The sequence below is a fragment of the Pelophylax lessonae genome (assembly GCF_965119305.1).
Source record: "Pelophylax lessonae genome assembly, chromosome: 3".
NCBI lineage: Eukaryota > Metazoa > Chordata > Amphibia > Anura > Ranidae > Pelophylax > Pelophylax lessonae.
This window is the reverse complement of record NC_138770.1, coordinates 441,017,471-441,032,181: the sequence shown is the minus strand read 5'-3', so window position 1 is coordinate 441,032,181 and position 14,711 is coordinate 441,017,471. Positions and strand designations below refer to the sequence as shown.

The following is a 14,711-nucleotide window of genomic DNA, read 5'->3' as shown; positions in this document are numbered from 1 at the left end:
TCAGTTTTTTATGCCCGATGAGTTCCTTTTTTTTTTTTTTTTTGAAACTGACACGGATGACACGTGTGTCATCTGGTCCGTATGTCCGTGTTTCATCCCATCCGTTTGCGGATGAAAAACGGACATAATGTATCTCTATGTAAATACGGATGTCAGCGGATGACACCACTGACATCCGTTTTTGCGTCCGTTCCGTTTTTTGAACGGAAGAAAAAATAGGGTTCTCTTCCGTTCAAAAAAACTGAACTGAACGGACGAAAAACGGATGTCAGTGGTGTCATCCGCTGACATCCGTATTTACATAGAGATACATTATGTCCGTTTTTCATCCGCAAACGGATGGGATGAAAAACGGACATACGGAACGCCCGTGTGAAAGAGCCCTTAACATGGTTTTCTAAGGGACACATTCACATCTATGCTTTTTTGAGCCGCTGCGTTTTTGGAAAGGGTCGGGGACTTTATTAAAAGCAAAGCAGTGCATTTTTGGTTCAATAGACATCAATGGAGAAGCTGCAGAACAGCATGTAATGCATTTTTGCAGCGATTTGCATTTTCTAATTTACACAACAACAAATTGGCCAAAAAAAAAGCATAAAAGATGCAAAACGCATTAAAAAATGCATCAAAAACAGGCAAAAAGCACTGCAGAAATTGATCAAAAGCAAAATGCATAAGTGTGAACCAAGCCTTTGGAACATTGCACACAGCTGAGTAAAGATCAGTAATACAGCTTACTAGCGGCAGAGCAGTAAAACAGAAATAGAAAATTTTACATTTGAGTGCAGTCATTTACTTGCATACACGTGTTTAATGCGTTCTATAAGCATGTTTATGCGAGTATAAATGAGTAGATTACAATACTGGCAATGAAGAAGAAATTTACTGGTCTATAAGCTTACGTACCTTTAGCCCCTGTTCACATAGGCTGCGATTCGACATGTGAAATTGCGCCAATTGCCAGTAACGTCCCAATCGGTGCAACACCGACTTTGCGGCCCTGCACCGATTTCCAAAAGTAGTTCCTGCACTATATTTGGTGACTTGGGGGGCGATTTCAGTAGACATCTGTGCATGAACCTGCACAGATGTCTTTCAAATCGCCCTCAAACTCGCATGGAAATGTGTGTTTAAAATGGTTCGAGTTCAGCTGAACTTGCACAATTACAAACACGCGTTCAATATGAAGGATAGCTTACTCGTTTATACTCAACAATACTCAGGTCTTTACACACAGTTTTTGGCTCCTTGCACTCGTGCGTCTTAAGTTCCTAGGTAAACATCAGTAAATTATGACGCCAGTGTGCAAGAGGCATTAGTATTTTGTTATTAAATGTTTAACACTAGTAGAAAAACTGGTTGCTGTTTTAGTTAAGACTTCTGTGACATTTATTAATCATTTTTGACACACCACACTAAGGCTACATTCACACCTGAGCGTAGCGTTTTCGCGCATTTTTTACTGCGATGTTTACTGCGATTTACAGGTGTTTTTTGTGCAGGTGTTTTTAGATTGAATAGAGACCAATGGAAAACGTCTGTAATCTGCCCAAAAAGAAGCTCATGTACTTTTTAGAGCGTTGGGCGTTTTGCTCACAGTGTCAAAATGCTCAGATGTGAACAGGGGCCATTGAAATGAATAGGATTTGTCTTGTTGGGCGTTTTGAGAGCTGATCCTAGAGCAGAAAATCTCCCCCAAAACGCCTACATGTGAACAGAGCCTAAAACCTAAAGGTTAGAATGTTTAAATTCAGAAGAATGACACTTAGCTCATCATGCATGAAAATACACAGGTGTGAGTGCACCTGTAGGAACTACAAATCTCAGCTAGCTATGTAATTCACCATCTGTTAGACTATGCTGGGTTATTGGAGAGCGGCATATAGCTCATGCCTCCTCTGGGAAATTGCTGCTACTGCTGCAAGTGAAATTCATTGACAGATGCCTTCCAAGAGCTCCAACATACTGTGTGGGCACCAGATTGAAACAATACGTAAAACATTTATTTTTTTTTTCATGTTGGCCTAGCATACATCGTAGCTATTAGCACATTGCCATTTCCTGGTGTCTTTCGGTCGTTTGCATGCTGCATTTATGGTGCTTGATATTACCCACTGCATGTTTTTTTCAATATTTAAAAGAAGTGACCAGGTCTATAGTTATTGAAGGGTGCTTATTAAAAACGCATGCCATGAATGGATTTTAAACTGCTGCATGCATTGTTGTACTGTGGTCAAGGTCACTGGACACACCCTGACAGTTCTCTTATTAAAGTATAACTAAAGGCAAAATGTTTACAATTTTGGGTAGAGTAGGGAATGATTAAAACCCCTCTCAGGTTTCCTATATCCCATTTCCCTACTGGAAAGTTTTCCCTTAACTACCTGTCCTGTGAAGACAACAGGAAGTGAGATGAAATCTCTCCAATGTGTGGACAATCTCCTCTGAGACAAGTGTCACCAGAACAGGTGTCCCTGGAAAATTCCATTCTATTCTTGTTCTGATGGCAACTCAAATGTTTACACAGACAGCAACAAAAACCTGACAGTGGTAGTAATCCCTCACTACTGTATCCAATATTAAAAAAATATATTTCTCTTTTGCTCATTGACGGACACAGCTCCTGATTATTCTTAACCATTGGGGTATACTGCCCCCTACAGGAGTAGGACACTAGGCAGGAAAAAGCTTGACAACGCCTACGGGCAGTCAGAGGGGGTATACACCCACTCTCAGCTATAGGCACTATTCTGAGAGGTTATTTTCTGCCTAGTCTGGAGTAAGGACCTAGTTCCTTGCTGGGATTTCTGGTCCTGGCGATTTATTTTATTTTTTTTATTTTTTAAATTTAATTTTTTCCTATCTTTGTTATTTTGTTCCTGTGGAAATCTACAATCAATTGCCAGGCTGGGCGACGGACTGGATAATCTAGATCCAGAGGGTTCCCCAGTCTGGCCAACGAGCGCATGCAGACTACAGCTCCGCACTGGAAATCATACATGGAAGACGTACATTGCCTGGTGTGAGTCTCTTGGGGTTCATCCTCGCTCCTCCTCAGTGGATCGGATCTTAACCTTCCTTCCACGGGGGTTGCACAAAAATTGGCCTTGAGTACCATCAAGGGCCATGTATCGGCTTTGGTGGTCTTTTTCCAATGACCTTTGGCCTCACACTCCCTGGTGCATACCTTTTTTCAGGGTGACTGATATATTTTGTTCCTTCAGTGCGGGCTCCGTTGCCGTCCTGGAATCTTAATGTGGTGCTTTCAACTCTACAGAATCCTCCCTTTGAAAATATTCGAGAGGTTTCCCTGCTTGCGCTACTCCAGAAGTGGCCTTTTCTGTGGGCTATTACCTCGAGCAGGGTGTCGGAACTGGCAGGGTTATCCTGTCATTCACCTTATTGGTGATTCACAAGGATAAGGTGGTGCTTCGCCCCTGTCCGTCATTCCTTCCTAAGGTGGTCTCTGACTTGAATGAAGATGTTGTGTTGCCTTCCCTGTGTCCCAGGCAAAACATCCGAATGAAATTGCCTTGCATGCCTTGGATGTGGTCTGGGCAATTAGGGTGTACCTGGCAGCTATGGAGTCTTTTTGAAAGTCAAGCTCTCTATTCTTGCTCACGGATGGACCTCACAAAGTGTTGTCTGCTTCTTCTGCGACCATTTCCAGATGGATCAGACAGACGGTGGTTCAGGCCTATTGCATCAGGGGTCAGGTTCCTCCTTTCCCTGTCAAGGAGCACTCTACTAGGGCGCTTAGTGTCTCCTGGCCTTCCGTCATCAAGCGTCCAGTGACGCAGGTTTGCAAGGCATCCATCTGTTCGTCTGTGCACACTTTTACAAAAAAAATGTAAAGTGGTTGTGTTGGTATCTGCGGATGCTTCTTTTGGCCACAAGGTTTTTCTGGCTGCTGCTTAGAGGACCTGGTCCTCTTTGAGGGTGTATTATTTTTTTCAGGTGAGCTCCATGGTTGAGCTACATGTTACCTGGTTGGCTATGGTTAGCCTTGGGAATTTTTTTCAGCTTTTTTCCCACTCCTCATGTTTAACACTTCTTTGGGACGTTCCAATGGTTAGGAAGAATCAGGAGCTGTGACCATCAATGAACGAAAGAGAAAATGGGATTTTTGACTTTACTGTAAAATCCAATTCCCTGATGTTCATTGACAGACATAGCACCCACCCCTCTGTGGAATTGTAATTCTTCTGACACTTCTTGTAACAAAACTGAGTACCTATAGCTGAGAGTGGGAGTATACCCCCTGGGACTGCCCATAGGCATGCTCAAGCTTTTCCCTGCCTAGTGTCCTACTCCTGTAGGGGGCAGTATAACCCAATGGTTAAGATGAATCTGGAGCTGTGTCCGTCAATGGACATCAGAGAATTAGATTTTACGGTAAGTCAAAAAATCCCATTGTTTTGGCTTTAGATAAACTTTAAGTTCTTGTTAAGCTTTCTTAAAAACCTTAGTACATGCTGTCACAATAAGGCTGTTTTTATTGCAGGCATTACAATTTACAAAGGTACCATATAACTAATTGTCCAATTGTCTTAAGCAGGAGCTGTGCTGCCTCTAGAAGACTGCAAGGGAGGATCTTGTTGCTATAAGCAATCAAAGTAGTTATTCCCACTATGGACAATAAGTGTAGTCCTTCCCGCTATAGATAATTAAGCCGGGTACACACTATTCCTTTTTTCTAGTTAAACAAAAAAAAAAAAAAAACCTGTATACTAACTATGCGAAGTTAGTATAGCGCTGTCCCCTGTTGAGCTGTTGTGTTCTGACAGGGGCACCCTCCCCCCAATTGGCTGGCTTCTGTTGGACAAATCGACATACACACAGGCCGAATGTCGGTTGTTTTTTTATTTGAACCGGAAAAGTTAGTTAATTTGGACCAAGCTGGGCATTGTTTATACTTTGCTTTCTGAAGTGCAATCTGTGTTGGGATCACACTTCAGATACAGGCAGTGAGGAGTCATTGTATCTCCTCCTTACTGGGCACTTTAACCCCCTAATTACTGGACAACCAGGCACATTGTGTGCTGTTGCAGCATGGCACTAATCACTTGAATAGGTTGTGCTTGGCGGATGGTATCAACCGTCGAGGGGGTATAATTCCTGCTACAGTATGTGTACATCCCCGACCGATGCCTCAGCAAAAAGGGGGAAAGCGATTGAGGGGCGGTAAAAATGTGGCTTAACCATGGGGTTTTGCCGCCCCCTGAGGCCTTAAAGTACCATTCAGCTCCAGCTTGTAAATGTTGAACACAAATCCTAATGGGAGTGCTGATTGTCACTTTAAACATGCTGCTAACAGATTTCTACACTACCTGAGGCTTGTTGAAAGCCTGCTGAAGCCTACTAGCAGCTTGTTAAAAGTGACAATTAGCACTACCATTAGGATCTGTGTATAACATTTCTAAACAGGTGCTTAAGGACACTTTAAAGGCTTAGAGAAAGCTGCTTGTTTGCTCCTTGAAGCTTGTTGAAAGCTTTGGAAAAGCTTGCTGAAAGTTTCATAAGAGCTTGCTGCTCTTATACAAGCTGAAGCCTGTGTGAAACAGGCCTTTAGCCTGGGTTCACACTATTGCGATGTTTGAACCAGCGCAATTCCAGTGTCAGTTCCCGCATCGCATCTCTCTCACAGGCAGTTCACACTGCCCTCTGCAAAGCGCTGTGGGTGTCAGTACACAGTTAATGACGCCCCCAGATCGGTTTGCAGATCGCAGTGCAAACTGTGAATTTGGACAGCAATCGGATCACATGGGTGTTCACACCCATGCAATTTGATTCCAGCGAGGGGGGGGGGGAATAGGTTCCTGCATATTTTTGTGCAAATTCAATTCAAGTTCAGCCATACAACTGTACGAGTGAATTCGTAATGCACAGACATCGCATGTGATCTGCACAGCAATGTGGTGCGAATCACATGCAATGTCTGTGTTTGCAATAGTGTGAATCCAAGCTCAAATGACATAAAGCTGGAGTTAGGCTTAAATGTGCACCCTGCAGCCTCTTCCCTATCTGCAGCCATTGCCAGCTCTTCTGGGTATGGAGAAACATGTGACCTGCTTCCCTCTGACAGTGCACAGTCTTAGCAGCCAATCACTAGGCTCAAGCACTGTCAAATAAACAGGGGAGTGATTTCACCAAAACAGCAGGTCTCACCACTAGCTTCAGATTTGCAAGGAGCTTTAATGGAGTGCAGGCAAGGGAAGTATATGAATGTTTGGGGAATACCCTATACAGAGACACAGTGGCCTTGCCTTTTTCGGGCAAGATGACACCCAATCCACCCAAAACAGTTAATGTTTGGTAGATTCTGGAGAGTTGCCATTCTGAGGCGTTCCTGTTCCTTATTTTCGAGGAGTTTTTTCTTTTTTCCAATATTATGGAGAGCGCAACATGTGGTTCTGGAACATAAAAAGGCCCACCCAATACTCCCAAGTGAACTGGAGGAGTCAGGAATAATGGCAGGGAGATTTCACTCATAAAAAATATAAGACAAATAAGAAACCAAGGGCTTACTTGTCTAATCAACCTTCACTATAAGTAAAGTACCACTTTTGAATGAACTAAAATATGTCAGTTTCGGCAGTGTAACCTTCTGGATTCTGGTATTCAGTTTATCCACTGATGTTCAATTGATTTAATAAATAAATCACCAATACACTTGCTTAGCATTTTGACTACCTTATTGTGACAAAGTGTACGGTCTTCAATGTATGCCTTTGCTAGAAACTAATACTAACATCATCATCCATTAATACCTTCTCTGTTATTGTCCCAATAATTTAGAGGTAACCGATGCATGATGTTAGCGTGCTTGGAATTAATGTTGCCTTGCTTATTCTACTACTCTGTATCAGGGGAGAATTTCGACCGCCAAGCCAGCTTGAGGCGGTCACTTATTCACACTGACACTGTGGTAAGACGTCCAAAGAAGGTCAAAAGGAGAAAGACTATAACAGGCGTCCCAGACAACATACAAAAGGAGCTAGGTATGGCTCATCAGATCTGTATTCCACCAGCAACCATCATCCTCATTGCTCATCACTACCAGCCTAATTACATATATCGCCAGCCATCAAGCAATACAGTCTGATAGCCTTCCAAACAGTGTAATTGTAAAAACAATCGGTTACAGTCATGGTAAAATGGAAAGTTTACTAACTACTTACACTGAAATATATCACTAAAGTGTCATACTTACAATTCCTTTCCTGTTGTATTGTTCTGACCCACATTAATATCTGAACTCTAACTAATATCAACTACGAAATGCCGCTGAACTGTCTGGTGATGTGCTGCATCAGCTCTGCTTTATGGTACTGTGGCAAGGGAAAACATATATGAGCCTAGCACATACTACTCTCATGAAAGCAGTGGTGTCTGTGTGGGTTTGACTTTACTGTAACGTATCCTAAAATTGGCATGGTTTGTAATTACTGTATGTGTTGAGCATGAGGTGGTAGTCACTGGTTTGTGTGTACAGAAGTAGTATGTAGCTATATTAGGAATTATTCATTTTTTTTATTAGCCTTGCTATTTTTGCTGATTTGAATCTTAAATTTTAGTTTTTGAATGGAACAGTCAAAAGCAAAACAATGCAATCAATTACAAATAATATTACTTGTTTACGCTGCTAATATATTGAAGCCGGGGCAATTATTCTGCTACCTCTAAAGTTTTCCTTTGTTTTTTGACTGTCCAATCCTTTTAGTTTTGCATGATGTAGTGCTGCCATTAACTTTTCAATCATTGCCTGTTGAATTCAGAAATCATTTTTGATTGAATAATATTACTTTATATAATTTTATGCTTTATGATTGGGGTAAATTGTTTACAAAGCAACATAAGCAAAAGAATTTAGCAATTCCTTCTTTGCAGCTCTCCTAACTGTTTTCATTCTGTTCCAACAGCGGTTACTGGCCAGATAGGTTTCAGAGGACATTCAATGCACATACCGGAGAGCTATAATGCACTGGACAATCTAGAGCCATGCCTCTCGCTTTCGCAGCGGTCTGAAACCAGGGACTTCAGTTGCCAAACTGAAGAGATAAAGATAGTACCCCCCTCTGTCCGAAGAATTCGAGCCCAGAAAGGACAAGGCATAACAGCTCTAATGTCTAGTTCTTCTGGAAATATGTCTACCCTGAGTGACCCGGCAGGATGTACTTTACGACCCAATGGCGATCTGAATTTCCGCAGTTTACCAAGGACAGGAGCTCGGGTCTGCTTGCAGTCCCTTGAGCAAAGGACAGAAAAAACCAGCAGGATAGAAGATTCTTTTATTACGTTGCCACGTCAGCTAAGCAAGTTGCAGGTGGATGACAGTGTTATTCACCTCAGGAATAACCATAGAACTGGAACACTCCCAAGGCCAAAATCCCAAGAAGTCAGGGGTTCAGAAAGAGAGGCCTTTTCAAACCCAGCTTGTGTAGTTTCACCTCATGCAGCTTACTCTACAAGTGTCATCCCCAATGCCATGTTGTCCTCTTCTTCAGAGGTGATTGCCATTAACACATCTCAGAGCAGTGGGCAACTGGACCTTAAACCAACATCCCATGGCTCATCTTCCAATAGTAAAGGTGTATGTCGAGAGCTCAGTGTCAACATTAAGGGGGATCACCGCTTCTGTAGTGCTAAATGGAGTGAGAACAGTTCATTGAGGCATTCCCAGGCCTCAGATGCAATATCACCAGGTGCCATGATGATTATTAACTTGACTGATCATGTAATGCCTCCCAACAATACAAATAGCATGAACAATAGTCCACAAACACCATACAAAATGAATGCTGCCTTAAATAGCCACTCACATGACAGTGATACACACAGCGAATGGAGCTACTCAGATGGTCGACAAAGAAATGGGAGCATAACAAGCAGCATTAACAGTGCAGACCAGTGGCCATGTGAAACTAGGGAAAATTACAGTAATGTCTCTTTAAGGAAACCATCATCCGCTGTTTCTGGCTCTCCTGTTAGTAATATGAGCACTTGTAGTTCAGACAGGAAAGCTGACTCCAGCTCACTCTATTCTCTGGACCATGATGGCTACTACACTTCAATGCACATGGATTCTGGAGTTGGATCTGGTAACCAGAGACAACACAATGGTGTTCAGAATCCCCGTCACAGCGTCCTCAATGTCATTGATAAGAAAGACACTCTGAACCAGGATGATTCTTCAAGTTATAGTGACAAATCTCTTACCCGCAGCATATCTCTGAAAAAGCCAAAAAAACCTCCTCCGCCTCCGTCAAGGACGGACTCTCTCAGGCGTCCACCTAAGAAAGATCTCCAATCTAATGGCCAGGTGCTTAATGAAAAGCTTATTGCCACTCTCCAGCAATCATTGCAGTTAAACTTGAAGAGTAAAAGTGGCAGCTCACCATCACAGAGTCCATGCAGCGACTACGAGGATCCTTGGGTGCTGCGGTCTCGCAGTCAGAGCACAGTAAGTGCAAGTAGTAGTGGGCTGTCTGCCACAGCTGCCAACATGTACTCTATTTGTCCTGTTACTCCCTCTCAGAGTGAGACAAGCAGCATAAAATCTGAGTATGCTGATCAGTGGAGTTATTACATTGATGAACAACCAAAATCGACATTGCACTCCCCTAAGAAATCATTACATTCTTCTGAACAACAAATGCATAGTGGCATATCCAAACCAATTAATGCATCACCTGAAAAGTCTTGCAGAGTCACTTCACCTTCTAGTGGATATTCAAGCCAATCGAACACCCCAACCAATCTAACACCTGTACCACTACTCTTAAGAAGTATGTCTCCAGGAACTGGAAAAAATAAAGTAAAGCCCAAAGTGCCTGAAAGAAGATCTTCTCTGATCTCATCAGTCTCTATTTCTTCATCGTCAACTTCTCTTTCATCAAACACATCAGACTCTGCACAGCAGACTATCAGAAAAGCTACCATGGTCTTGCCATCCTCTCCAACACCCCCACTTACACCAGACCTACCCCCTCCACCCATGATAGATATGGTTGACAATGGTACTTTGCCACCATCTCCGAATCTTCCACCGCCACCTCCAGAGGCAGCACTGTTTTTATCACCTGGTGACAATCTGTGGCTATCACGTTCAGAAAATACTGACAAATGTACACAACGGGCCTTTCCCCCACCAGCTCTTCCTCCTCCCCCTCCTCCTCTTCCCACTTTACACTCCAAGGCTGCTCCCAATGTTATCCCTTTTAACACAGAAACACTAAAATTGAAAAAGGAGCTCTTGCCTCAAAGAAAGGAGGACTCTTTCCTGGTTAATCCACGAAATAACTCCCCAAATAAACAAGAATTATTAAGTCCAATAGCTCCTATTATTACTGCTCAGGCACTACAAATGGTGCAGTTAAGGTCTGTTAAAAAAGCATCAAAACCAGAAGCTGAAAATAAAGCTGAGCAGGTGCAAGAGCCAAAACTTCAGAATGAAACGTCACCCTTATTTTCACGGCCATCTTCCGTGCCATCTGTCTCTTCAGATCTCAGTTACAGTGAAAGCATCAGAGAAAATAAAAATCTGAACTTGCAAGATGAGCAGCTACAGTACTCTGATTCTCCCAACAAGTCAGCTAGATTTACTACTGTTGAAAATACGAACGGTGGATGCAGAGAAGAGAAATATCAGAATTCAGCACACAATGGAGACAAAACTATGTTGTCCAAAATGTCATCGCCACAAGAGAAAGCAAGTACTTCCCAATGTCCGCCAAATGCATCTCCCAACAAGAAGCCTCCTCCTGTTTCAAAGAAGCCCAAATTGTTTCTTATCGTTCCACCTCCGCAGCTTGATTTGGCAGCAGAAAAAATAGCTCAAGTCAAAGAAAATGTGAGAAGCATGCCAAAAGCCTCTGAGAAGGATTCTGTAAGCGAACATTGTGAGGAGGTAAATGGTCGTGTAGCAGAAGAGAACAGTTCAGAAGAGTCTGCAAGTTTAAATTGCCAAGCCGAAGAAGAGACTGTGTCCTCCTGTAAAGTTGCCGAGGACATCACAATTTTTACTCCTGCTCTGGAAAGCCCAAATCACCAGGAAGAGGAGGAGCAGCTCACAATGTCTGATGAGGCCAGCGTCCCAGATGGCAAGAATGGGAGCACAAACTGTGACCAAAATATATTCCAGGAAGATGAAAATGGTAAGAGAAGTAATTTTTCTATACTATTCCACTTCTTTATGGGATCATTTTGCTAGTTCCTAAAAGTATGACAGCTTTATGAGGGTATGTTTAATTTCTCTAGTGGCTTATTAGCAAGCTTTTCTGAATGCATAAATAGTTTTCTCTAATGATCAAAGTTCTTCACAATTTATTAGCCACTAAACTAATGCTATTAGTACATAGTTTTGACACTTTAGTTGAACATTCATTTTATTCCTTTTGTAGCTGATGTTTTTGAAGCAGAAACTTCAAGTTCACCCCTTCTACAGACCAATGACAGATTCAATGGCAGTGGGGAAATATTAACTCCAACGAGGCCAAGGACTACTGAGGATCTGTTTGCAGCCATCCATAGGTAAGTCAGGTCTCTAGTTGTTTTTAAAGAGGGCATCTTTGCTCTTTTTTTGTTTTTTTCCCCACTAACTCTGCAAATACATGCTATATGATGCAATCTGTTTTTTGCAAAGAACAGCAATACGTTTTTACAAGGTTATTTATGTTTTCCAGTTTTGTGTTCTGTTATGTATGTTATATTTATGCTGCTTTTTACTTTGTTTCCATTTTACATTAAACTGCTTATTAGTTCATTTATTATTTAAAAAAAAGTACTAAGGACATAATGCACTATTTTTCATTTAATAAGGTTCTATTTAAGGGCTTCCCAATTCAGCAATTAATCCACTCACTTTGTAATTCCAGTGGGCACAAACACAGTTTAACAATGTACAAGCACCACTTACGTGTGGTCAGGGCCTCTATAAAGAACTCTGCAACTCTTGTCTGCTCTCATGAACTTTAAGATACCTTAAGCAAGAGAAAACATTTCAAAAAACATTGTCTTCTAGTTTCCTATTAAATGTGACATATAAACTATTGGAAAGTGAGGTTATAAAAAATGCCCTTGAATACCCCCATTGTTAGTTCCTTGATTTGGAATACTGAAGAGGTCATATTATTTTAGTTTTGAAAGTTTGAAATATGTTTGGGTGCCTTAACACAACCAGTTTTCCCACCATGCAGATGAAATGGGCCCTTTAGTTGAGCCCGAAGCTGGTGAGAGAAAAGACACTAAACGTACTTGGTGGCAGAGGCAATGCAAACAGTAGGCATCTCTTCTGGGGACACATATAATATTAATAGGAAGGGGACAGGCTTAACTAAACCCAGCAATATACAGTTAAATGTGAGACCCCCAATTCACCGAAGGGTTTTTAAAATGAGATGATATTCTCTCTATTCGTAATCCCAATCGCCTTACTTCTTTACTGCTTATGTCTAAGCGATACATGAATGATTGATATATTCTATACCATGTAACTGGTAAATAAGAATTTACATATCTTCAAAATTTTACTCCGAATAACTTATTCACGCATAGAAGCTGATTTTTGAAAGATGGAACTTATGCCCATATCAATCAATCAGAAGTCTGATCACCTTTTTAATAAACATTGATGACAGGAGCAGCAAGGTGCCCGTTTTTTAGCCGTAAAACATTTTTTTTAGATAACATGCAGCTACAGTGAAGTCTGCAAAAAAAAATGGCAGTAGATATTGGGGACAGTCATTTGTACCCTACCAGTAGATAGTCTGTTGTGTTTCTCAAATTTTAATTGGGATATCTGGCCATTCATCTGGCAGTATCAGATATACAACACATGACAACATTTTTGATGTTCATGTCTAGATTTACTTTATACTTATTGCAACTGTTACATGTATGATGATCCTGTATACAAAAATAATGCCTTACTTGTAGCTAATGTTTATTATACATGTCTCTCTTTTATTTTTCTGTTTTTTTTTTTCTTTCTTTTTTTTGTCTGTTTGATACTCCCTTCTTTCAATTACCACTGTCAATACCCCATTCTACTCTCTACTGGTTCTATAACACAGTTTTGGACAGAGTGTCAACGCCAATGCCTCTTGGCAAGCATGGCTGAATCTGGCAAGTAAAAATATACCAAGGACCCATACTGCTCAGTGTATGACCAGTGTTGGATTATTGTATGTCTAATTCATTCCAACGTCATCCAAAATTCCCTCTGTTATGACATTGTGGACCTAGTTGTATGCCCCAGACAGTTCTGTACTTGGGAACATTTTCACTCATTAATCGTCATGCATTTGCTGTAATAGAAAAAAAAAAAAAAACAAGTTTTTATACATTTTCCTTACCATGCAGATGCAAACTATGTTCTCTCAATACGTTTTCATGTTAACGGTGCAGTTCTATTTAGAGGAAATAAGTGGCGTAGCATAGTGAAGGTATGTTGTTGCCCTGTGAATGTGTGCAGGGGAACTGCCTTGGTTTAGCACTTTTATTTTAGACATTGAGTGGTATTTAAATTCACAGTAAATAGAGGGGTGCTAAGATAGCTCCTCTCAACATTTATTATATGTTTTATATCCAGTTAATTTTGTTTTATCAAAATTTGTTTTTACAGCCTTTTAATTATGAATTAAAGGATAAGTTCACCTTTCGTAACATGTTACACCCATATTCAGGGTGTTGCATGTTACCAACGGAACGGCCCCCACACCTCCTCGATCCCTGCTGTGACAGGCATTCTACTCCCTCCCCGCTAGCCCGCCTGGCCACGTCACTGAATGACAGGGCTCTGTGCATGGAAAACGACAAGGTCCAGCAGCTTTTGCGGCCTGCGTTCCTGTCAGAATCTACCCCTATGGGATGTACAGGCAAGCAGATACACTGAGAGATCTGCTGCAGATCTGCTAATCACTGGTGCAATGCTTTACAGGCTACAAAAAATGCTATTTCTTTACCTGCAAAAAAATGTGCATTTATAATTTTTTTCCAAAAAGTGAACTTATCCATTAAACAATTTTAATAGTAAAAATTGTAAAAATATTCTCATAAGAACACTAAATCAGCCTTGGACAGCTCAGCATGTTTGTTTTAAGACTGACACTTGCTTTAAATTTGATGGTAAATTTAGGATCAGATTTATGTAAAGCATGGTAATCATTGCTTAACACTGCATATGAATTTTCTCTTCATAGTTTTTAGTGAATTAGGCACTGATTACCCTGTGATGTTAACCACTTTAAGACCGGAAGATTTTCCTGCTTAATGACCAAGCCCTAACTTGCGATTCTGCACTGCATTATTTTAACAGACAATTGCGCGGTTGTGCAGCACTGTACCCAAACTAAATTGACGTCATTTTTTTCCCCACAAGTAGAGCTTTCTTTTGGTGGTATTTGATCACCTATGCGATTTTTATTTTTTGCACAAAAATAAAGAGCAACAATTTTGAAAAAAAAAAAAAAATATTTTTCACATTCTGCTATACAACATTCCCAAAAAAAATGAAAAAATCAAAATTTTTTAACAGTTTAGGCCAATTTGTTTTCTGCTACATGTTTTTGGTAAAAAAAATCATAATAAGCGTATTTTGATTGGTTTGCGCAAAAGTTATTGCGTCTACTAACTAAGGGAAAGATTTATGTCATTTTTTATTTATTTAACTAGTAATGGCAGCGATCTGTGATTTTTTTTTTTTTGCGGGA

The 14,711-nt window shown here is 41.0% G+C and overlaps 1 protein-coding gene across 6 annotated transcripts in view; it reads left to right on the top strand.

Annotated features, from left to right (window-relative positions):
• Positions 1–14,711, top strand: part of NHSL1 (NHS like 1) — a 331,325-nt gene that overhangs the window by 310,752 nt on the left and 5,862 nt on the right. For 5 of the 6 annotated variants that reach the window (XM_082249097.1, XM_082249098.1, XM_082249102.1 and 2 more), the window contains exons 5-7: positions 6,870–7,001; positions 7,923–11,156; positions 11,403–11,532. In XM_082249097.1, coding sequence (XP_082105223.1) covers positions 6,870–7,001; positions 7,923–11,156; positions 11,403–11,532 — 3,496 coding nt within the window. The remainder of the gene's footprint in view (positions 1–6,869; positions 7,002–7,922; positions 11,157–11,402; positions 11,533–14,711) is intronic. The other variant, XM_082249099.1, reaches the window with a different exon arrangement.